The sequence below is a fragment of the Ylistrum balloti genome, unplaced genomic scaffold (genome assembly GCF_031769215.1).
Source record: "Ylistrum balloti isolate Yb309-2 unplaced genomic scaffold, AGI_CSIRO_Ybal_v1 Utg369652, whole genome shotgun sequence".
Taxonomy (NCBI): domain Eukaryota; kingdom Metazoa; phylum Mollusca; class Bivalvia; order Pectinida; family Pectinidae; genus Ylistrum; species Ylistrum balloti.
Genome location: NW_026781907.1, coordinates 1457793 through 1483310, shown reverse-complemented (window position 1 = coordinate 1483310; position 25518 = coordinate 1457793). Strand labels below are relative to the sequence as shown.

Below are 25518 nucleotides of genomic sequence, written 5' to 3'. Positions count from 1 at the left end.
CTGACTGGTAACCTGACCTTTACTGACCTCGACCGTGACCCTTAAGGAATACTCTTGACCTTTACTTACCTTGACAATGACCCTGGAAGCAGCCTCAATTCCATATGTAGCGGCCATGGCATGGATATCATTGGTGTAGAGCTGAGAGATGTCCAATATGTCTGCATACTTGTATATTTCCTACAAGGTTTTATAGACTTAATGTATTCAACATATTTCCAGACAGATCATGATTCAAATACATTAGTCCTTTTCTTTAATCAATAAGTTTATCTTCTTTTTTAAAATGTTTCTATATTCACAATCAATTCAAATATATTAGCACAATAAATGTCATTCAACAGCTTGTATTATCTATATTATGAATTAAGTTACACCTTATGACTGCACCTGTGTACTTCACAGATACATATGAAGGAGAGAATGGGGAAAGTCATGAATAGTTGTGTACAGAGACAAATTTAGAAAGTCATGAATAGTTGTGTACAGAGACAAATTTTCAACACTTGGTACCTGTTTTATGACATACGATTAACAGAAATGAAGAAGTTTGTTACAGTGTTATATGTTAAGAAATAGGTGGGTACATGTTAATGTGAACATGATATCACAAATCAGTATTTCTTCCCCTGATCAGAATTGACACTGATGACGGGTCAAACTAGTGATTAATCTCAGGTTAAATTGTATAGGCAAAGAAGCATTTTATGAACTTCGAATAGAATTAATAAATCAATATTAAAATAAATTGTACGGTATACTAATTTTCTATTCATAGTAACATTGACCTTGACCTCTGACCGTGAACAGCAATCTAAGCAAGAACAAATGGTGTGAGAGGAAGCACCGTATGAAATAAATGAAATTGTCCGAAGAGAATTTCAGATATTTTGCAAAAATGGAAATGCTGTGATTGTAAGTATGATTGCTTCTGAAATTTCTCTGTATGGATAAAGATATCGCAGATCTAGATAAAACAATCTGTCATAATTCTATTCAAACAAAGAGGTTTAGAGTGTGAAGAAGAAACGGATGAAAATGACGAGCCATTGGTAGCTCTGAAAGGTCCACATGCAGCACATGTAACAAAAATGTACATGTAAACCTGTGATAATGAAAGTGTGTCTGACACATCTACTGATAATGTTGTCAACAGTATGGTATGTCGTACACAACTTCAAGTTATGAAAGAGATCTCAAGTTCTCAGTTCTAAAATGTTCAGTTTGTTTTGAACAGATGAGCTTGAAAGATTCAGATTTGTAAAAAAGTTCCAGTGAGTGAGAATGAGTTAGGTATCTCATGCCACCCCATGAATTTGTCATACCTGTATGTTTATGCCGTCTGTCTTAAGGTGGAGCTCCCGTCGTTCTGCTCCTTTCTGCTCTGTTAAGTAACACTTGTTGATGCCTGGAATCTGGTGTACTATGACTGTTTTAGCATCAGTCTCCAGCAGAGAAGAAACATCCACTTTACTGTTCTGTATACCAAACTAAAACAAAGACGTGGAATATCTCTCATTATATATCATTCTGTGAGATAATTACTTTTTCTGGTCTCTTTTTGTTTTGACACACATATCAGTTATATTTGCAGTAGACATCTTATAATAAGATGACACTATTTATAGTGTATTAAAGTACATGTTTACTTTATTCTGTTTTAATGTCCAGACTTTGTTAAATAAATAAACTCTAGTTATGTATTTACAAAAACCGTGAAACAAGCTTTAAGCTTATATTAGTCATTCTTGTTGGCCCGAATGAAGGTGCATGCCGGGAGGTGAGTGTTACTGTGGGAGGAAAACCGGAGAACCAGGGGAAATCCCAAGTGGTCAGGCAGTTCATCCCATACATTTTCATGTCCATTCCCAGAATCGAACCCAGGATGGCTAGTTGAAAGGCAAGTGTGTTACCACTGTGCAACCTGACACCCAACAGACTTTGTTCTTTTAACAATTTTCTTTGAGAAATGTTCCATTTTGAGAATACTTCTAAAAGCAGGCGGTTAATACAACAGCATTTAACTTCATAAATTATCATAGTTGATATAAATGTAACATCACATAGCCTTGATTTTTAATAATACTTTGATGACTACCTTATATCATTTTCATGAATGCTTATCTGAAACATTAACCAAACTGTACGAATGTGTACAATACTCTATGTCTGAACATGTTGGATGTATATAACTGTGTTTGTATGTTAGGTGTATAGAACAATATTGGAATGCTTGAAGTGTATGTAACCATGTTTGAGAGTAAAAGGAGCAAAGAGCTATGTTTGAATGTGTACAGAAATATGTTTTAATATGTTAGGTGTACAGTATTATGTTTGAAGGTGTACAGAAACATATTTTAATATGTTTGGTGTACAGAGTTATGTTTGAAGGTGTAAAGAAATATGTTTTAATGTGTTAGGAAAAGAGAACTATGTTTGAAGGTGTACTGATCTATGATTGAAGATGTACAGAACAGAGTTTTAAAATGTTGGTTACCATTGACCTTACCTGGAGTTTAACTTTGACCTTACCTGGAGTTTAACTTTGACCTTACCTGGAGTTTAACTTTGACCTTACCTGAAGTTTAACTTTGACCTTTCCTGGACATTAACTTTGACCTTACCTGGAGTTTAACTTTGACCTTACCTGGAATTTAACTTTGACCTTACCTGGAATTTAACTTTGACCTTATCTTTGACCTTACCTGGAGTTTAACTTTGACCTTACCTAGAGTTTAACTTTGACCTTACCTTTGACCTTACCTGTAGTTTAACTTTGACCTTACCTGGAGTTTAACTTTGACCTTACCTGGAATTTAACTTTGACCTTACCTTTGACCTTACCTGGAGTTTAACTTTGACCTTACCTGGAGTTTAACTTGACACCATTCCTGCTTTTTCTGATCAAATTTGTACTCCGCAACATTAGATGACTTTAAGACATTCTGAAATGTGATTTGTTTGCAAAATAAGACATTAACACTATATATTAAATACTTACAAACAGAACTAATGTATGTATTGGTTCAAACAAAATTGAAAGAAGCTTGGGTTTCTTAATGCTTGAAGGGAAAAATCCAATGATTTGGCTACACTAAGTTAATACTCCAACCCAGAGTTAATGTGGCTGACCATTACTGACCCTACTTGACTGCGACTAAAGTTCACCGTAGTTATATTGTTAATGAAGCCGTATTTACATGTAGGTCATCCTGTTTAACTTTCTACGTATTTCCTCTTAGGTCAATTTTGAGTCGACCATGGTCAGGTACGTGTGTGATTGTAAAATGTACTGTATCTTTCCATGATATATAATAAAAATCTACAAGGCCAAACAAGCATGTTTCATCAGTTGAGTGACAGAGACCATATTAACACTATGCTTGTCCCATCAGCTGAGTGACAGAGACCTTATTAATACTATGCTTGTTCTGTCAGCTAAGTGACAGAGACCATATTAACACTATGCTTGTCCCATTAGCTGAGTGACAGAGACCTTATTAACATTGCACTTGTTCCATCAGCTGAGTGACAGAGACCTTATTAATGCTATGCATGTTCCATCAGCTGAGTGACAAAGACCTTATAAACACTTTGTACAAACCACAATCACTCTTTTTTCACAAATATATAAGTGTCTCTATACTAGACAACTTCATTATTTATAATTACTTGAATATTTTGTCCTTTATAACTACCCTGTATAAGCCCAACCCTCTGCCCTCTATGAAATTAGCCATTTCCTGAGTGTATCCTAACCCTAACCTTAAGCTTGTTGCCCTTTTTTCTAATTATCAAACAGTTCAGGACATGTTGAATGACATTACCCAATTTCAATATATCATATTCAATATCATGTTCTAGTCCTATCCTAAGGAACAGCGAAATGTTGTGTAGGTCTTTCAACTCCTTTTTGCCATCAAATTGTTGTCAAGTTTGACTATGATTTAATTACATATGGTAGACCCCTAAATGAAGGTGAAAATATTTAAACATTTACACACGAGGGTAGATGAAGAACAATCAGATAAAGTTAATCTAAAGCCCCTGCCAGGTGACAACTTTTCAGTCGACAGTTTATCGTTCTTTAAATCTACCTACACTTATCCTAATGGCTGCTGTTGTTTTATCTGTTGTTTGGCTGTCCTCTTCCCGAGTTTCCATGTCATCCTGAACAGCGAAGCTTGTCTCTTCATCACTATCCTCGTCCATGGTGACTACAAACCAAAACAATTATTGATTCTAGGACAATCATGAAGGTTCAGGAATTGGTTAAGTATCAGAAGGAATGATCTCAACACTTCTCTGTCAATATACACATTCTAGAGTTTTATCTAGCTGGGTGAGTTCTTGAGGATAACATTCCACACACCTTCTTTTCATCATGAGTATACAGTAAACATATCATCAGTTTCAATGTATATACTGATGTACTGTTTCTGAAATTTGACTCACTAAATATATTCTAGATTTTTAATTTCATTCTATTCTTTATAACTGTGCCAACCATGCAGCATATTCTTTTAATAAATATTGTGAATTTAATTCTTTGTCCTTCTCCTTTGAGCTTGATATTTACTGTCTGTGACCATTGTTTCAACTTTCCTAATCTCTCAATAACATAATCAATGTTTCTCTGTAGATCTCTTCTATATAGAGTCTTCTAAAATATCCAGTCCTTCTGATATACAAACACCCATGCCTGTCATAAATCACAATTTTTGTTTCCTCACATACCCTGCTCTTCCAATTCTTCAGGCTTAGCATCCTCTTCATTCATATCTTCATCGTATTCTTTCTCTTCGTCGTGTCGTTTCTTTTCCTTGTCGGCCACAGCGTTACCATCTCCAGTCATGTCCTCCATATCGGAGTCTCCCTGATCAACAGTAGCATCTACCTTAGAGCTCTCTTCTGTGTCCTCATCTGGAACGTTTCTCTTCAGTAATCGTCCTGATGTCAAAATCCTTTTTACAAAATAGAAATTTTTGTTGTTGTTATTTCTAAATAAATCTCTACTTTTGTTATTGACAAAAGTTCCTAACAGATTATTTTTCACAGGTAACTAATATTTAATTAATATTTTCTTTCAGGAAATCTTAACAAAGATGAAATAAATTACACAAATTCTTAATAAACCTCTGCCTTCTATGAGGATTTTGACATCCCCTTGATTGTTATTTTCTGCAGATAATTCAGTGAGAGAGATTTCCTTTAGATCAGTTCAACATTTTTGTAGGAAAAATGTGAGTTTTCAACAGATCTTCATTGAGTAAGACCATTACACTAGATCTGTGAGTGATCTTTTCAATGAAATAATAAAATGATTATCAGTTTTGTACAAATTATCATGATTTGTCTCCCTTTTTTCCTGAATCTGCGAACATTTCTTTACAAAAAATAAACATCACATGCCCATTTTAAAATTAAGTTTCATGTAATTTTAAAAACTAAATGTTTAGAAACTTGATTATATACCAAACATAAAATTTTGGTAAACACTGGTAGTAAACACACAGATACACACACCATTATGATAATGAATATTGAATTGGGAGGTGATAAGAACCAGTAACTTGACCTAGCATAGATCATGAGTAAATTGGCCCTTAAATCAGTAAATTAAACCATTTCTGTTCATCTGATCAGTGAGTCATCATTTTGGTGATCTGATCAGTGAGTCAACATTTTGGTGATCTGATCAGTAAGTCAACATTTTGGTGACCTGATCAGTGAGTCATCGTTTTGGTGATCTGATCAGTGAGTTATCATTTTGGTGATCTGATCAGTGAGTTATCATTTTGGTGATCTGATCAGTGAGTCATCGTTTTGGTGATCTGATCAGTGAGTCATCGTTTCTGGTGATCTGATCAGTGAATCATGGTTTTGGTGATCTGATCAGTGAGTCATCGTTTTGGTGATCTGAGCAGTGAGTCATTGTTTTGGTGATCTGATCAGTGAGTCATCGTTTTGGTGATCTGATCAGTGAGTCATCATTTTGGTGATCTGATCAGTGAGTCATTGTTTTGGTGATCTGATCAGTGAGTCATCGTTTTGGTGATCTGATCAGTGAGTCATTGTTTCTGGTGATCTGATCAGCGAATCATGGTTTTGGTGATCTGATCAGTGAGTCATCGTTTTGGTGATCTGGTGATCTGATCAGTGAGTCATCATTTTGGTGATCTGATAAGTGAATCATGGTTTTAGTGATCTGAACAGTGAGTCATCATTTTGGTGATCTGATCAGTGAGTCATCGTTTCAGTTGATCTGATCAGTGAGTCAACATTTTGGTGATCTGATCAGTGAGTCATCGTTTTGGTGATCTGAACAGTGAGTCATCATTTTGGTGATCTCATCAGTGAGTCATCGTTTCAGTTGATCTGATCAGTGAGTCGTCGTTTCTGTTGATCTGATCAGTGAGTCAACATTTTGGTGATCTGATCAGTGAGTCATCGTTTCTGGTGATCTGATCAGTGAGTCATCGTTTTGGTGATCTGATCAGTGAGTCATCGTTTCTGGTGATCTGATCAGTGAATCATGGTTTTGGTGATCTGATCAGTGAGTCATCGTTTTGGTGATCTGAGCAGTGAGTCAGTGGTGATCTGATCAGTGAGTCATCGTTTTGGTGATCTGATCAGTGAGTCATCATTTTGGTGATCTGATCAGTGAGTCATCGTTTTGGTGATCTGATCAGTGAGTCATCGTTTTGGTGATCTGATCAGTGAGTCATTGTTTCTGGTGATCTGATCAGCGAATCATGGTTTTGGTGATCTGATCAGTGAGTCATCGTTTTGGTGATCTGATCAGTGAGTCATCATTTTGGTGATCTGATCAGTGAGTCATCATTTTGGTGATCTGATAAGTGAATCATGGTTTTGGTGATCTGAACAGTGAGTCATCATTTTGGTGATCTGATCAGTGAGTCATCGTTTCAGTTGATCTGATCAGTGAGTCAACATTTTGGTGATCTGATCAGTGAGTCATCGTTTTGGTGATCTGAACAGTGAGTCATCATTTTGGTGATCTCATCAGTGAGTCATCGTTTCAGTTGATCTGATCAGTGAGTCTTCGTTTCTGTTGATCTGATCAGTGAGTCAACATTTTGGTGATCTGATCAGTGAGTCATCGTTTCTGGTGATCTGATCAGTGAATCATGGTTTTGGTGATCTGATCAGTGAGTCATCGTTTTGGTGATCTGATCAGTGAGTCAACATTTTGGTGATCTGATCAGTGAGTCATCATTTTGGTGATCTGATCAGTGAGCTTTGGTTTCTGTAAGTAAGTTACACAACTTTCAAGCAAATCAAATGATAAATTAATGAGAACTTTTAAAAAGCAAACCATATTGTTGACCTTGATCTAGTGGTCAAGAGTGCCAACAACCTAGCATTTTGATAATGAGCTCAACTTTATATGGTTACAATGGGGGTACAAATTACAAATATTTACACAAATAAGGCCTAGTGCAGCTATTAGTGTGTGGTACTCTGTGACAGAAATTTCTATGTACATGAATACCTACAATAAGACTTTAGGACTTTTAAGTCAACCCTACCTGCTTTTTCTAGTACCCTCACTTATCTTCCTCTTAATGAGAAGAATGATCCTTTTGATGTAAGTTTTCTCTATGAAGGCAAGAATGGAGGCTGGAGTAACTCCGAGGCGTTCTCTATACAGTCTGTACGGCAGGAACTTAAAACGAATCTCAAACACTCGTTGTCTCCCACTATTATATGTAAAATAAAACATTCAGAAAAACACTTTGTATTGTAGCATCTAAGTAGTGATCGCATACATTTCAGATGAATACCATATTGATGGTAAAATTTATATAATATCACATTGACAGCCAATAAATATAGTCATTTATAAATAAAAGTTTACACAAATCTGCAGACTTTTTCAAATTCAGAGGAAATATATATGGCATTATTGAGTCTAATTTTAACTCACCTCAGCGATTTTCCTTTGATAACTGTATATTCTGTTATGTTGATATCTTCAAGCACCTTGAAATAGAAAATCAAAACAAAATCAAATTCATTCTTTTATTTTACATGATAGGAATTCCGCAACAGGTAGTGGTCATGTCACTACCAGATACTTAAAGAATTCTATAACACACATGAAAACATTATAAATAATCAGATACCAGAACTGTATACCACTTTAACCTGATATCGGACACACCAATACCATGAAAGTGGGTGTTTCTATATCCATGTCAAAATACCTTACTTATGAAAAAGAGGAACAGACAGGTTTTTCAAAGTCTAATTTATTATAATCTGAAAATAGAACAATGAAGTACCTCCGCTAGGGTGACCTTGTTGAAAAGTAGCTGTATTGTCTTGGCGGTCTGTCGTGCCTGAGGATTAGGGTACACAGGAATATCCATACTAGGGGTCTTTATATTGGCACTGGCTACCATGAGTATCTCACGTAGACGAGGAATTCCCAAAGTCACATTCATCTCACCTCGCCCAGCAAAATGAAAAGTATTCAATGTCATCTGTGTAGAAGGCTCTCCAATCGACTGTGAATAGAACAGATATCTAAGAACTAGACTGGTTATTTATTTTTGTAAATTACAACCTTACTCAGGACTGTTTATTCGACTTAAAACAGTAAATATTTTTGATTTTGTTTGTGTATTAAGTACTATAAACCTGATTTTAGGTTATTTTTATCCTGACAATGATATCAACTATCATGATACAGAACCAAAAGTAATTATGATTCAATAAGTATTATTAAAAGATATCATGTATTACATTTTACAAGTATTTTGTTTTGTATAATATCTACACTGGTAGCTAGTTCTGAGCAGGAACAAGAATATACCCTGATACCATAATTGAACTCTTGTTAATATATAAAGTATGCATTCCTTTCTCAGCATTTCCAAGGTTTTCTTAAGCATGAACACCCATGTGTTTTACTGAGTGAACGTATAAGTTATATCTGATGTGTACTGGGAGAACACATGAGCTATCTCTGATGAGTACTGGGAGAACACATGAGCTATCTCTGATGAGTACTGGGTGAACACAGGAGCTATCTCTGATGAGTACTGGGTGAACACAGGAGCTATCTCTGATGAGTACTGGGTGAACACAGGAGCTATCTCTGATGAGTACTGGGTGAACACAGGAGCTATCTCTGATGAGTACTGGGTGAACACAGGAGCTATCTCTGATGAGTACTGGGTAAACACATGAGCTATCTCTGATGAGAGACAGAATACATTTGTTATAATACAATACCTACCTGAGCACACAGGGCCCCTACAGACTCCCCAGGTTCTACCAGGGATTTCATCAGCTTTTGTTTCATCAATGTGTTAAATTGTGCCGGCCCCACTGATTCATCCTTTACTGTCTGTAAACATTACCAGAAATACTGAAGTTAGTATTTATTTAAATATAAAGTTTCTATTGTACTTTTGTAATCAATTAATAAATACGACTGGACTCAGGTAACTGGAAGCTCGTGGTAAAGCTGGTTTATTTGTAAACTTTACAGTTAGTTGAATTGTTAATTAACCCCTGATAACCTGAAACAAAATGAAAAGTCCAGCCTTATACCTACACTTTTCCTTATCCATTAACATGCACTTTCATTTTGATCCAGTAATAGTTTAAAGACCCCTTAATAATGAAAACATTCAATTTGGCAGCCTAAAAATTGCTATCATGAACCAGCCTATTGTTTCAACTGAACAACAGACTTTAGACATATCTCATTTGCTAAATATTTAATTCCTACGTTTGTATTTTATTGAGATCTAATAAAAGAATACAATCAATATTTTCATAAAAACTGACATGAAAGATCATACTGTGTATAGGTATATTGAAATGTGTGAAATCTGAGCCCAATTTGTGATATGATAACGTTTCATGGGAGTCATTCATTCATAACTCACACATATCACTAACATAAGGATAAGAAATACTGATGAGTTCATTGATCTGCTGTAATTATAGTGGTACCCAAACCTTAATAACAGTAGTCTGTTGAGAAGACTTTGTTATTTTACAAAGATTTCTACTGTACAGCTGTCCTCGTTTTGAACTTTATGAGCTATTCAAAACCATCTCACCCTCTAAAACTGTATTTCAACATCTGTAGTACTTCCTTTAATGCCTACCTTTTTCAATTCATTGATGGAAAAATCCTTGACTATGGACTCAAACTTTTCTGGGTAGACACCACCTTGTTGGTAGGGGAAGTAGACGGCTGTAGCTGGGTCAGGACATCGCCCAGTGTACTTGGTATATCTGAAGTTCACACAACATCTGTCAGTCATGTTTTCAAAGTGAACCATTCAAACACACATACAACCCAATATAAAGGACAGCTGGGAACCTAACTGGTTGATCAAAATATGCATGGGGATTCACTACAGTAAGGGCAGTAACTCTACATAAACAATAAACATGGTGCTTATATTAATGTATGCTACTAGCTGTACTTGGTACACAACTTCAGCAATCACACAAAGGAAAGGTTACAGGTTCCTACATACTTGCTACTCCAAGGATTACAACCATATTTGCTCTCTGCATCCCTGGAACATGTCATGGCAAAATTGAAGGTTTCATAAGTGACACCTTGTGAACAAGATGGAAAGACTAGTTTGATCCTTTGATGTACATCAAACAAATCTCGAGGTCGCGTAAGGGTATATTGTACTGGCTTTGAAGTTGGATGTCACATGTTTTTAATCTTCAGCGTAAAAGCATGTGATTGGTCAGTTTTTTTAATCCTGGACCCAATCAAATTACTTCGCTTGTGCAATCAATTTTGCCATGACATATTCCAGGGGTGCAGAGAGCGAAAGTGATCGTGACCCCTGGAGTAACAAGGATATGGTTCCTATTGTGTGTTTCTACATTGAGTACAGAATTTGGGAGTGCATAGAAGTGTGACCTTTGACCCTGTTGATTAAACCTCTGACATTACTAATGACAACATACACTGAAAGTAGTGATTTGCTTGGGACTCCTGCTGTCTATTGCACAGGAAAAAACCCAAAAAGTCAGCTTGAGTTACTTTGTATTGATATTTGGCCATTCTAATCAATTCTACATCAGACTTCATCAATGGGCAGATAGATGTCTTGATCACCTTCTAAAGAGAAAACCTTGTTGGAACCCCTAGCCTCTAGGTCATGCTACAAAAGTGATTCTAATTTTTTAAGACATTTGAGCCCTTTGACCTCTCAGGTCATTTATAACAGCCATGATAGCCAACATTACAACATGCTACTTTGCTGAATACCAAGACCTGGGCCTCTTGGTTAAATATCTTACCCTTTAACCTTTAATATAGGTCAAGGTCATTCACCCCAGCATGCTCCTGTTAGTCAATTATGACTTTTGGCCTTTTAGTTAATATCAACATATAATTTTCATAACTATTTAACCACATACTTGACCTTTAACCTTTCTCCTAGCTCAACATCTATTTCCAAGCCACTGTGTTATTGATAAACAACATTGCTGTACTTACTTTTGTTTTGCCTTATCATCAAGAGCTCTCCATTCACTGCACGCGAGGCATGCCCCAACAGTACGCCCATTTTTCTCCAAACGTTTGTCATGTGATCCAGGTAAATCAGACTTCTTGCAAAAGTTCAGAAATCCCGAATTTCTCCCACATGTTGTACTTTTCTTTTTGGCATGTTTCCTCCATTTCAGAATCTGATAATAGAAATGAGTTTTTAAAATGATTTTAAACATTTTTTTCACCGAAAATGAATGCGAATAAACAGTAATTCATTGGCTTATGACACCAGCGGTGGATCGCTACCTTAATTACCTCCCCTGACAGGACAGCTGTGGATTGTTATCTTAATTACCTCCCCTGACAGAACAGCTGTGGATCGCTACCTTAGTTACCTCCCCTGACAGAACAGCTGTGGACTGTTATCATTATTACCTACTCTGACAAAACAGCTGTGGATTGTTACCTTGGTTACCTCCCCTGACACTTGCCTCGTAGAACACAGATTTTATTACATACCTTCTTGGTCCATTTGCGTACTCCTTTATCACTGGTTTGACTCTGGTTATCATTGTGAGTTGTCCACACTGACTTGTTATCCAGGAGAAAAGGGTACATCTTGGCAGTAATGAATCCAGTCTTTGAGATGTCCAGTCCATCCTCACCATAATAGAACTGACAAAAAATGCATCCTCATCATCATAAAACTAACAAAAATACACCCTGTAATGATAATTAATGATTATTTTTGTTTCTTTCCTACTTTGCTATTAAACAAATACCATGACTTAGACCCTATCCGTTATCCAACAGAGGCCATTTAAGTGTTTTAAGACATTTTACCTCTGTGACCTTTAAATTCAGTCTTTCATTTGTACAAACTTGTTAGCCTTTCAGCCCAGCGTGCTACAGGACCAATATCTGTATCCTGGGCCTCCTGGTCATTGAGGAGAAGCTGTTTAAGGTTTTAGCACATTTGATTCCTGTGACTTTTCACTAGGAGCATGCTCCTAGTTCCCCACAGAAGGACTTTTCTGCACAAGAAATGGCCCAACTTTTACACTGATCGCAGAGCTGCCTCAATTTCCAATCTGGTCTAGCAAGGCAAATACCTTAGTGTCAACCCCTGAATACCCGCTCTAGGTGTTTAACCTGACTATGATCTAGTTACCTGGATAATACGGCAATCACTGATGTCAGATTGTAGTTAACAAAAGGCCTATCTACAAATACCCTATCTACAAACACCCTATCTACAAATACCCTATCTACAAACACCCTACCTACAAACACCCTATCTGCGTGTTTAACCCCACTATGACCTAATTACCTGGATAATGCTGCCATCGCTGTCCCTGACGGTCAGATCATAGTTAACAAACACTCCTTCTAAGTGTTTAACAAGACACCGCTGTAGGTAGCCACTGCGACTTGTCTTCACAGCTGTGTCAATAAGACCCTGTAAAAATGTAATAGTTATGATTGCCGTCATGCTCCTATTTATTACAAGTTAATTTCATTCTATATCATTTTAACTGGCTAGATAACAAAACTGTTCATTATCCTAGGTACATTTAGACCCTAGAATGTGGTCTGTTTATCAAGGGCACTCTATATAAACTTGGGCTCTATAAATGAAGGGGTCAACAAAGTGTTTCCATGATGTTCCTCAACTTCCTCAGGTCTTGATATAGTGCTTAATCACTTTTTACATTAAGATCATGAATGATTTCACTTTCTTATCAATTACTGTATAATGTATAACCTGTGATTCTGAAATCACTTAAAGTGACTATAGGTCTAATACATGATGGAACCCTAAAGATAAATCTCTGTCAGAAGTCATTGACATAAACATCAGACATTTTTCCCAAAGAGAAGTGGACAAACCTCTCGTCCGGCCATGCAATGGAAGAAGTACTCCTGAGGTCGTATACCAGTGAGGAAACGTCCCGACACAAACCCTCCTGCACGTGGTGAGGTGTCGTATGCCATGAATGACGGTAGTGTCTTTCCACTAAGCATGGGTCTGGGGCGACGCCCTTCCAACTCTATCTGACCAAGCAGGCAAGATATCTGCATGCAGTTTACCTGTAATATATATACAGAAATGTAATGGTAGACGAGACAATACAAATCCATTCCTCCAATTACTGTTTACTATAGCACTGAAGAAATACAGCATATATTTAATGTGTCAAATTATAGAGACAGATTTATATAAATCAACAATTTTTTTCTGAATCTGATTCATTTTGATTGGTCTCATATCTTAATGTATATGTATATAGATATGAATGAAATAAAGTTTTAGTTAACTTTAAGCCTTATAAGCCGTATATAGAGATAGAATGTTGATAGAAAGTTCCATATATCATAAATGTGATAAGATTAACATCTTGGACTTAACATCAATCACATAAGCTATAATTAAAACCAATCAAGAAACAAACTTTGTGTCAATAGATTACAGACTTTTGGAAGATAAAACATTCTAAAACAAGTCAGTAACCTGAAACACCGATTGAGTAGAGTGGTATGTACTAGTGTTGTTCCGATTAATCGAGTTAATCGAGTATCACTTGTTTGAGATGTTTGATCAACTAATCGAGTAAGAAATCTGTAATCGATCATCGTGATGTATGAAAATAGATTATTTCAACATTGAAATTATTTTCAACATTAATAAAATTATTTAAAAAAAAACGACATTTGTTTATATCAAAAAGTATTCTGTGCAATAAACGAATAACAAGCACACAAAATGATGGTGTAGGTACAACAGTTTTAGTTATTACGTGAATTGCTGTTAAAACATAACACAAAATACATATTTAGACTTGAATAATATCCAAAAACAGACAATTAAGAATTAATCGATTTTAATCGATCATCGATCGGTTACACAAAGTTGATGATCGATCAGGAAATCTCAACCGATTCCCAACACTAGTATGTACACAGTCGTCCATTAGGAAAATGGGTATCGAATCCATTACAGATAAACTTGAGAATACCCAGTACTTACCGAAGATCCTTTTGCTCCTGACTGCACCATCAGCTGTAGATTATTTTTAGGGAATAATTTTTCTAATCCTTTTGGCATACATGCTCTGTAACAGAGATTTTTAAAAAAAATTTAGGTCCACCTCAAGAGTTTGCATAATATTTTCAAATATGAAAGCCTTTACATACATCTGTCTTATATCATATACTTACAATGTATATTCATACAAGTCTGACTTAAACGAACCCTTAAACATATCCAATAATTAATGGTCTACATTTTCCTGACTAGTTACTTATGTAAAATACCTACTGATACTTACTTAACAATGGCGTTCTGAACCTCATCCGTCCTCGTCTTTGTGCTGTGGTCCAGCATCTGTAGCCCAACATCATCAGAGTTAAAGTGGGCTTTCTTCATTGCCTTCAATAAGGTCGCTGTATCAGCCTCCTTGTCCAGGGTCAGGGCCTCTTTAGCAGAGTCATCCCCACATTGTGTTGATTCTATAATAGTCTGGTGTCTCTTCTGGTCAGCCTGAATATATCAACACATCACAGTAAATAACTGAGACCAGTACATGCATCTATACAATGTACCTACATGTGATGGAATGCTGAATTAGAAACACATACAATATTGACCAGCTACAGATTCAACACTTTTGCTGATGCAATATAGAAGATGTTATAAATCAAGGATTTTTTCATTAGAATATTTCTTTTCAGGGCTTTTCAGTACCGGTAAACTACAACACATGTGAAAGAACAGGGAAAGCAACATTCCTGTCAAGCGCCCCAACCAGGAATCGAACCTAGGTCCCTAGCGTGATAATCAACCAGCTCTACCATCAGAACCAAAGAAGCATGCACCGTCAGCTGAGTGACTGAAACTATTTAAACACTCTATACAAGCTACACTGACCCGCTCCATTTACATACACTTAGCTATTATATATATACAAATAAAGTGACTTACAGGTGCTGTGACTAGGATATCTTCCACTCCAAGTGTGAAACCTCGAATCATCTGCAGGAAGTTGGTGAACAAACGTCCAAAATAGGTCAACAGCTTTCCAGCTATAGCCCCACCATATAACTGTAACAAGTGGATCAGATCAGAATCAAGTTTGACAGGGCCTGGTGAGTGATCTGATCACAAGAAAATGGCAAATAGATTCATACCATTAACGACGATATGGGTTGTCATCATAACCTCAACTACTCAACACGTTTTGGTTAACAAGGTATGCTGTCCTCCAGAAAATCTCATCAGACCAGTGTACAAGTCTGTAACAGTCTGTAGTGATTCTCATTAGACCAGTGTACAAGTCTGTAACAGTCTGTAGTGATTCTCATTAGACCAGTGTACAAGTCTGTAACAGTCTGTAGTGACCCTTGTACAAGTCTGTAACAGTCTGTAGTGATTCTCATTAGACCAGTGTACAAGTCTGTAACAGTCTGTAGTGACCCTTGTCGTGACTACATAATTACCTCGTAACAGCAGTGTACAAGTCTGTAACAGTCTGTAGTGACCCTTGTCGTGACTACATAATTACCTCGTAACAGCAGTGTACAAGTCTGTAACAGTCTGCAGTGACCATCATTAGACTGGTGTACAGGTCAGTCTGTAGTGACTCTTGTCATGATTACATAATTACCTCGTAACAGCAGTGTACAAGTCCATAACAGGTAGGTCCGTAGTGACCCTTATCCAGTACACCACAGAGGAGCTCTCCGCCTCTGATAATCACCCAACTCTCTCCCATCTCCTCCATTATCTCTTTGGGTAGGTCTACATTGGTGTTGGATGTCAACCAACTCTGCATTGTAAAAAAAAAAAAAATTACTTGGGTACATAAGTCAGATGTTTTTGGTATGAACACTTTGTCACAATATTTTCACTCCTTTTGGTGATCTAATACTTAAAAGTCAAGGAATATCAAAACATGATTGCTGTTGAGTATTTAGAAATGAAAACTAGTGGCCAATCAAAAATATTTACCTTTTCTGAAATCTTTGATTTCCCTGTGATGTTGAGGGCTGCCTTACCAGCTGGTATAGTGTTCAAAATAATGGTTGAGAGAACCTGGAAGGCCAGAAAAGTCTGAGATAGATCAACTGTACACAAATATTGTACCAGGTATATTGGCAAGCTTGGTCAAAAAGATGTGTTTCGCTCACAGTACACTGACTTCTGTAGCTGAGATGTTGAGCAGCCGACTGGCGTAACTTTTTTCTTGACTACCAAAATGATCAGCCATCTGATGTGGCAGTTCACCTGACCTCTGATATGATCAGCCATCTGATGCGGCAGTACACCTGACCACTTACATGATCAGTCATCTGATGCGGCAGTACACCTGACCACTTACATGATCAGCCATCTGATATAACTGTTTGCCTAACCACCATACTGACCAGCTCTCCGACACAACTGTTTTCTTGACCATTATACTGACCACCTTTTTGACGTACCTGTTTCCCAGACCACAATTGGCAGGGTTTAATAATTGAGGGTGGTAAGGTCTTTACTGGGCCTTTCCTGTCTACCAGGGCCGAGAACACCAACTGGCAATACTCTTGTCTGTTAAAAAAAAACACCAATACATTACTTCAGTGGACACTGATTAAAACTTTACAAGTCTATGAGAATTTAAACAATTCACAGGGCAGAACTGAAGAAGTGACTATTGTCAACTCTCAAGGTCAGTTATTGATTTTTCATGAGTTATAAAACTCTTTCCATAAATATACTTCCTAGTAAATTAGTTTCTGTGGAGAGTATGTTACACTACCTGGTGAAGAAACGTCCACGGAGAGTTAGATTGACACCTGACACCATGTGGTCCTGTATAAGTCCAGCCAATGGTGTGCCATCTTTAGGTACCAGATATTGGAAATCTGTACTGGCTGAAATAAAATTCACATTACATATCACAACCCTAGTCAGCACAGCACATAGTCTTGTTTATATGGTTTACAGTCATCAAAGTAATCTCTTCAGATTTGCATGAATATCAAAAAAATATTATACAATGTTAAATTCCTTCTATCATGTAAATCTGACATTTTTTATATGTCACTATCAACTTCCCTTTAACTCTATCTTCTATATCCATGTATCATTTTAATCTCTCTGTCCTAAAAAGTAATTCTTTCTTCATCAAATAATCTTGGTAAACATTATATTAGTTTTCCCCACATATATCTGTACTGCTCTGAAGTGAATTTTTGAAGCCAATCTTTGAAATAAAAGGAAATTGGGTTTTTGAACATAGGTTTCTGTGAAGGACAACTCCGAATTGAGCGATCCTTAACTGAATTTCTTTCCAATTGTTTTGTTATTTGTACTCTACCTGCTATCCAGTGAATTCGCCAATATGATATATTTACATATATGTCAGTAGTGTAATGTACCCTGAAGTGTTTTCATTGGCTGTGTCAGTAGGAAATTGGTTGTGATTTCATTAAATGGACAATGACATTATGTTGGCTTTCCTGCTGTTTGATACTGTTTTTTTTTAATTTAAAACCTGTTAAAATGTCATTTTCCTGAGTCAAAAGATTAGAAGTATCTTAAGTTTGTTTTCATTTTGTAAAAGATTTTATGAAAACGGGTCTTTGAAGTTGAACTTTTTTAGTCTTGGACATCAAATCATAGAAAATACTGAGCCTTATCCTCACCTATTGTGTAAGCCTCTGCTCTCGCCAATTCATTTTGTGGAAAATGAGCATTCATCTCATCTCCATCAAAGTCTGCATTGTAAGCCTTACAGTTGGCGTAGTGCAATCTCAGGGTTTTCTCTCCAGGTAACACTCGTGCCTACAATAAACAGGGAGACATATTATGAAAATACTAGTTATTTGATAACTTTCAGAACCTTCAATTTATTCAACATTGAGTCTGTATACTGGGTCTGTGTAGTGTTTACCTTGTGTGTCTGTATACTGGGTCTGTGTTGTGTTTACCTTGTGTGTCTGTATACTGGGTCTGTGTAGTGTTTACCTTGTGTGTCTGTATACTGGGTCTGTGTAGTGTTTACCTTGTGTGTCTGTATACTGGGTCTGTGTAGTGTTTACCTTGTGTGTCTGTATACTGGGTCTGTGTAGTGTTTACCTTGTGTGTCTGTATACTAGGTCTGAGTAGTGTTTACCTTGTGTGTCTGTATACTGGGTCTGTGTAGTGTTTACCTTGTGTGTCTGTATACTAGGTCTGTGTAGTGTTTACCTTGTGCATCTGTATACTAGGTCTGTGTAGTGTTTACCTTGTGTGTCTGTATACTAGGTCTGTGTAGTGTTTACCTTGTGTGTCTGTATACTGGGTCTGTGTAGTGTTAACCTTGTGTGTCTGTATACTGGGTCTGTGTAGTGTTTACCATGTGTGTCTATATACTGGGTCTGTGTAGTGTTTACCTTGTGTGTCTGTATAGTAGGTCTGTGTAGTGTTTACCTTGTGTGTCTGTATACTGGGTCTGTGTAGTGTTTACCTTGTGTGTCTGTATACTAGGTCTGTGTAGTGTTTACCTTATGTGTCTATATACTGGGTCTGTGTAGTGTTTACCTTGTGTGCCTGTATACTGGGTCTGTGTAGTGTTTACCTTGTGTGTCTGTATACTAGGTCTGTGTAGTGTTTACCTTATGTGTCTGTATACTAGGTCTGTGTAGTGTTTACCTTATGAGCCTGTATACTGGGTCTGTGTAGTGTTTACCTTGTGTGTCTGTATACTGGGTCTGTGTTGTGTTTACCTTATGAGCCTGTATACTGGGTCTGTGTAGTGATTACCTTGTGTGTCTGTATACTAAGTCTGTGTAGTGTTTACCTTGTGTGTCTGTACACTGGGTCTGTGTAGTGTTTACCTTATGAGCCTGTATACTGGGTCTGTGTAGTGTTTACCTTGTGTGCCTGTATACTGGGTCTGTGTAGTGTTTACCTTGTGTGTCTGTATACTGGGTCCGTGTAGTGTTTACCTTGTGTGTCTGTATAGCAGGTCTGTGTAGTGTTTACCTTGTGTGTCTGTATACTAGGTCAGTTTGTGTGTCTGTATACTAGGTCTGTGTAGTGTTTATATTGTGTGTCTGTATACTAGGTCTGTGTAGTGTTTACCTTGTGTGTCTGTATACTGGGTCTGTGTAATGTTTACCTTGTGTGTCTGTATACTGGATCAGTGAGGTGTTTACCTTGTGTGTCTGTATACTGGGTCTGTGTAATGTTTACCTTGTGTGTCTGTATACTGGATCAGTGAGGTGTTTACCTTGTGTGTCTGTATACTGGATCAGTGTAGTGTTTACCGTGTGTGTTTGTACACTGTGTCTGTGTAGTGGTTACCTTATGAGCCTGTATACTGGGTTAGTGAGATGGTTACCTTGTGTGCCTGTATACTGGGTCTGTGTAGTGTTTACCTTGTGTGTCTGTATACTGGGTCTGTGTAGTGTTTACCTTGTGTGTCTGTATACTGGGTCTGTGTAGTGTTTACCTTGTGTGTCTGTATACTAGGTCTGAGTAGTGTTTACCTTGTGTGTCTGTATACTGGGTCTGTGTAGTGTTTACCTTGTGTGTCTGTATACTGGGTCTGTTTAGTGTTTACCTTGTGTGTCTGTATACTGGGTCTGTGTAGTGTTTACCTTGTGTGCCTGTATACTGGGTCTGTGTAGCGTTTACCTTATGAGCCTGTATACTAGGTCTGTGTAGTGTTTACCTTATGAGCCTGTATACTGGGTCTGTGTAGTGTTTACCATGTGTGTCTATATACTGGGTCTGTGTAGTGTTTACCTTGTGTGTCTGTATACTGGGTCTGTGTAGTGATTACCTCATGAGCCTGTATACTGGGTCTGTGTAGTGTTTACCATGTGTGTCTATATACTGGGTCTGTGTAGTGTTTACCTTGTGTGTCTGTATACTGGGTCTGTGTAGTGATTACCTTATGAGCCTGTATACTGGGTCTGTGTAGTGTTTACCATGTGTGTCTATATACTGGGTCTGTGTAGTGTTTACCTTGTGTGCCTGTATACTGGGTCTGTGTAGCGTTTACCTTGTGTGTCTGTATACTAGGTCTGTGTAGTGTTTACCTTATGAGCCTGTATACTGGGTCTGTGTAGTGTTTACCATGTGTGTCTATATACTGGGTCTGTGTAGTGTTTACCTTGTGTGTCTGTATACTGGGTCTGTGTAGTATTTACCTTGTGTGTCTGTATACTGGGTCTGTGTAGTGTTTACCTTGTGTGTCTATATACTGGGTCTGTGTAGTGTTTACCTTGTGTGTCTGTATACTGGGTCTGTGTAGCGTTTACCTTATGAGCCTGTATACTAGGTCTGTGTAGCGTTTACCTTATGAGCCTGTATACTAGGTCTGTGTAGCGTTTACCTTATGAGCCTGTATACTAGGTCTGTGTAGTGTTTACCTTATGAGCCTGTATACTGGGTCTGTGTAGTGTTTACCATGTGTGTCTATATACTGGGTCTGTGTAGTGTTTACCTTGTGTGTCTGTATACTGGGTCTGTGTAGTGATTACCTTATGAGCCTGTATACTGGGTCTGTGTAGTGTTTACCATGTGTGTCTATATACTGGGTCTGTGTAGTGTTTACCTTGTGTGTCTGTATACTGGGTCTGTGTAGTGATTACCTTATGAGCCTGTATACTGGGTCTGTGTAGTGTTTACCTTGTGTGTCTGTATACTGGGTCTGTGTAGTGTTTACCTTGTGTGTCTGTATACTGGGTCTGTGTAGTGTTTACCTTGTGTGTCTGTATACTGGGTCTGTTTAGTGTTTACCTTGTGTGTCTGTATACTGGGTCTGTGTAGTATTTACCTTGTGTGTCTGTATACTGGGTCTGTGTAGTGTTTACCTTGTGTGTCTGTATACTGGGTCTGTGTAGTGTTTACCTTGTGTGTCTGTATACTGGGTCTGTGTAGTGTTTACCTTATGAGTCTGTATACTGGGTCTGTGTAGTGTTTACCTTGTGTGCCTGTATACTGGGTCTGTGTAGTGTTTACCTTGTGTGTCTGTATACTGGGTCTGTGTAGCGTTTACCTTATGAGCCTGTATACTAGGTCTGTGTAGCGTTTACCTTATGAGCCTGTATACTAGGTCTGTGTAGTGTTTACCTTATGAGCCTGTATACTAGGTCTGTGTAGTGTTTACCTTATGAGCCTGTATACTGGGTCTGTGTAGTGTTTACCATGTGTGTCTATATACTGGGTCTGTGTAGTGTTTACCTTGTGTGTCTGTATACTGGGTCTGTGTAGTGATTACCTTATGAGCCTGTATACTGGGTCTGTGTAGTGTTTACCATGTGTGTCTATATACTGGGTCTGTGTAGTGTTTACCTTGTGTGTCTGTATACTGGGTCTGTGTAGTGATTACCTTATGAGCCTGTATACTGGGTCTGTGTAGTGTTTACCTTGTGTGTCTGTATACTGGGTCTGTGTAGTGTTTACCTTGTGTGTCTGTATACTGGGTCTGTGTAGTGTTTACCTTGTGTGTCTGTATACTGGGTCTGTTTAGTGTTTACCTTGTGTGTCTGTATACTGGGTCTGTGTAGTATTTACCTTGTGTGTCTGTATACTGGGTCTGTGTAGTGTTTACCTTGTGTGTCTGTATACTGGGTCTGTGTAGTGTTTACCTTGTGTGTCTGTATACTGGGTCTGTGTAGTGTTTACCTTATGAGTCTGTATACTGGGTCTGTGTAGTGTTTACCTTGTGTGCCTGTATACTGGGTCTGTGTAGTGTTTACCTTGTGTGTCTGTATACTGGGTCTGTGTAGTGTTTACCTTGTGTGTCTGTATACTGGGTCTGTGTAGTGTTTACCTTGTGTGTCTGTATACTAGGTCTGAGTAGTGTTTACCTTGTGTGTCTGTATACTGGGTCTGTGTAGTGTTTACCTTGTGTGTCTGTATACTGGGTCTGTTTAGTGTTTACCTTGTGTGTCTGTATACTGGGTCTGTGTAGTATTTACCTTGTGTGTCTGTATACTGGGTCTGTGTAGTGTTTACCTTGTGTGTCTGTATACTGGGTCTGTGTAGTGTTTACCTTGTGTGCCTGTATACTGGGTCTGTGTAGTGTTTACCTTATGAGCCTGTATACTGGGTCTGTGTAGTGTTTACCTTGTGTGTCTGTATACTGGGTCTGTGTATTGATTACCTTATGAGCCTGTATACTAGGTCTGTGTAGAGTGGGCTGGCGATTTAGCAGCATCACATCTCCATTCTTTAAGTGACGATATACCTGTGTATTATAATAAATATATTGTGAAGCCAGGACTCTGATAGGAATAAATCAAATTATAACACAGACAGTACTAAGAAACATTTATGAACTTAATTTGATGATTTGTTTGATGTTTGCATGGACACTTTTCTAGCATTGTTTATCAGTTTAACAAATTCACATTTTAAAACATTTGTTACCATTATCAGTATGAGCTTGAAATAACAATATTAATCACTTTAATCCTATTGTCATCATAAATGCTATTAAACTGGACAATTTTATAAGCTAATAATTCCTATGATGAGGTTTCACAATCAGAAGATTGTTATAACCCTTAAACGCACAGTTATTAATTAGCATACTTTAATTGCTAGCACGAAACATATCTGACCCATGCAAACTAACAGAGTGATTATATTAATGTATAAGGTTGATGACAAAAAGTTTCAAACAAATTCATTTACTTTCACAATTTCATAAAACAACCTCCATGTTTGACCCCTATTTCAACCAAAATGAAGTTGCATCTAAAACATTCCAGAAACTGTTTCTTTTTTTAAATTCCAGTTTTCTGTGTACCATCCATGTTAGACACCTAAAGAAGTGTTTAGTATCAACATCCTAAAACAATTATTAAGTGAATGGTATACAATTACAAACTTTTAACCAAGATCATAACCAAAAGTTTCTGACAGACAAACAGAAGCAGATAAAATCTTTAGTCCTTCCTGGTTTACCAGAAAGGGTATCAATTGGCTCCAAGTACATGACATTATTCCTCTACAATATAAACCAACTACAAGGAAGGAATGGTCCAGGTTTATTACTATTGCTGCCAAGAAAAATGTAATGCCTCACCTTCTTACACTCTCTATAAGCTAGAGGGTTTGCTCCAGGAGTGAGGAGTTGCTTAGCAACAGCTTCTCTCTGAGTTTTGTCCTTGGCACTTAGCATAGTCTTGAATCCATCTTCATTCATGACAAAACAAGCCCTGTAGAGAGATATATTTTCTATAAATCTCAAATTCGTAAAAAAAAATGGCTGCGAGATCGTTATCCAGTGGGCTGAACTCCATCTATTACAGAATGTAACCCTTCACAGAACTTCTTCATAGAACTCCACTTTAAATTTCATCCTAACAAACCTTGACTATTTACATACTGGTTGGGCTAAATAACAATATGTGGTCTTAACTCTTTCACAGAACTTCATTTTGACATTACAAGACATACGCAACTCTTCAGTAATTTTTCTAATCATTTATGGTATCAAAACTGAAATTTGATTAGAAAATAGAACTAATACAAAAAATCGGAATCACTGATATCCTTTTTTTAACTCTAACACAAACTACGGCAAGAAATACACAATAACCAAGATACCAGTAAGTTAAACAACAAGTGAAGGGATTAGCATGATTTCTGAAAAACACTGACAATATATATATAATCTTCTTTGTGTCAATATTAAGTGTGACCCTCCCTGGTAAACAATTATTTAATAATAAACAATAAGTTTTTGTATCCAATCTGCAAAATTAGATCCAAAATGATCGCAAAAAATATTGAACTTACCGGTAATATATCTTAATTAAAGCATTATTTACAATAAACATTTATTTGGTAAGAACTTTTAATTATAAAGAAGATGTCTATAAATCAATTATTACAGACAAAGACAGAAACAAAAATGACTTCATCCTTAAGAATAGGAGTATATGGTTACTTATGTGTTTACAAAACAACAGAAAGCTTGGCTGCAGGATATCAAATATGTATGAGGTAACATTTACCCAGGATGGACGTCGGGTCCATTGATGACCATCTGACGCAGCTCTTGGATATTCCACGGTGTGACAGGCTGAGCATAGGTCAACTTCTTTGCGAAAACCTCAGGAATGCCAATTTCATTTGTGTTGATACAGGGATCAGGGGAGATAACTGATCTGGCAGCATAATTCACTCGCTTTCCCATCATGTTTTTTCTGAACAAGCCTTCTTTTTTTTCTAACAGCTACAAAATCAATGATCACCTTTGAGTCTATATATCTAGTAAAGGATGAAATATATGCACTGATACTACCTGGCACTTTCTGGTCTACAAAATGTACATATCTAAGTGATAATCTTATCTCAGTGCTTTTTGTACTAAAATATGATTGCAACAATGGTCGCTTATGTGTATTACCAGTACCTATTACATGTAGCAACTATTCATGATGTGTGAGTTTATCACTACACTAAATTGCCAAGAAAGTAGCCAAGAAATATGCCAAGAAACTGCCTTAGAAAGATTTACACAGTACAGTGGCAAGATAAGGTAAGGACAGAAGATCTTTGGGAAAGAATTAAAATGAGACCAATAAGGAAGATGAAAAGCCGCAGATGGGAAATAATTGGGTATATTATGAGGCAGGGCAAGAACAACAACTGTTATGATGCAGAAGGAAAAGAGAAAAGAGGACACTCAAAAGATGACATGGAGGAAAACGGTAGAGGAGGAGAGCGATGAAACAGGCTGGATATCCTGAAACGAAGTATGAACAGTGGAAGCAGAGACCGGGAGAGATTGAAAAGCTTTGTCAAGGCATTATGTGACAGGAGACATGAAGTGGATAGGTAACAGGTAAATAAATTGCCAAAAAACAGAAAATGTGCTAAATTTTATTAACTAAATCAAGTATATTTACACTATACCTATATCAAGGCTGATTTATTTACACCATACATAACATTGTAGTATGATACAATTTCGTTTTAAACATAACTTTGAATATTCCTTTATTTCTAAGCCATA

At 37.2% G+C, this 25518-nt stretch overlaps 1 protein-coding gene across 1 annotated transcript in view; it reads right to left on the bottom strand.

Moving 5' to 3' along the window:
• LOC132556941 (DNA-directed RNA polymerase I subunit RPA1-like) overlaps positions 1 to 25518 on the bottom strand; it is a 33655-nt gene that overhangs the window by 1067 nt on the left and 7070 nt on the right. Inside the window, exons 8-32 of the mRNA XM_060221407.1 lie at positions 24515 to 24735; positions 23581 to 23713; positions 22654 to 22737; positions 18200 to 18338; positions 17311 to 17425; positions 16991 to 17099; positions 16518 to 16601; positions 16174 to 16335; positions 15492 to 15611; positions 14839 to 15050; positions 14538 to 14622; positions 13400 to 13600; positions 12840 to 12968; positions 12029 to 12184; positions 11516 to 11706; positions 10152 to 10281; positions 9269 to 9379; positions 8310 to 8534; positions 7952 to 8007; positions 7554 to 7724; positions 4738 to 4964; positions 4102 to 4217; positions 2868 to 2945; positions 1326 to 1490; positions 70 to 180 (exon numbers count right to left, since the gene is read on the bottom strand). Coding sequence (XP_060077390.1) covers positions 70 to 180; positions 1326 to 1490; positions 2868 to 2945; positions 4102 to 4217; positions 4738 to 4964; positions 7554 to 7724; positions 7952 to 8007; positions 8310 to 8534; positions 9269 to 9379; positions 10152 to 10281; positions 11516 to 11706; positions 12029 to 12184; positions 12840 to 12968; positions 13400 to 13600; positions 14538 to 14622; positions 14839 to 15050; positions 15492 to 15611; positions 16174 to 16335; positions 16518 to 16601; positions 16991 to 17099; positions 17311 to 17425; positions 18200 to 18338; positions 22654 to 22737; positions 23581 to 23713; positions 24515 to 24735 — 3531 coding nt within the window. The remainder of the gene's footprint in view (positions 1 to 69; positions 181 to 1325; positions 1491 to 2867; positions 2946 to 4101; positions 4218 to 4737; positions 4965 to 7553; positions 7725 to 7951; positions 8008 to 8309; positions 8535 to 9268; positions 9380 to 10151; positions 10282 to 11515; positions 11707 to 12028; positions 12185 to 12839; positions 12969 to 13399; positions 13601 to 14537; positions 14623 to 14838; positions 15051 to 15491; positions 15612 to 16173; positions 16336 to 16517; positions 16602 to 16990; positions 17100 to 17310; positions 17426 to 18199; positions 18339 to 22653; positions 22738 to 23580; positions 23714 to 24514; positions 24736 to 25518) is intronic.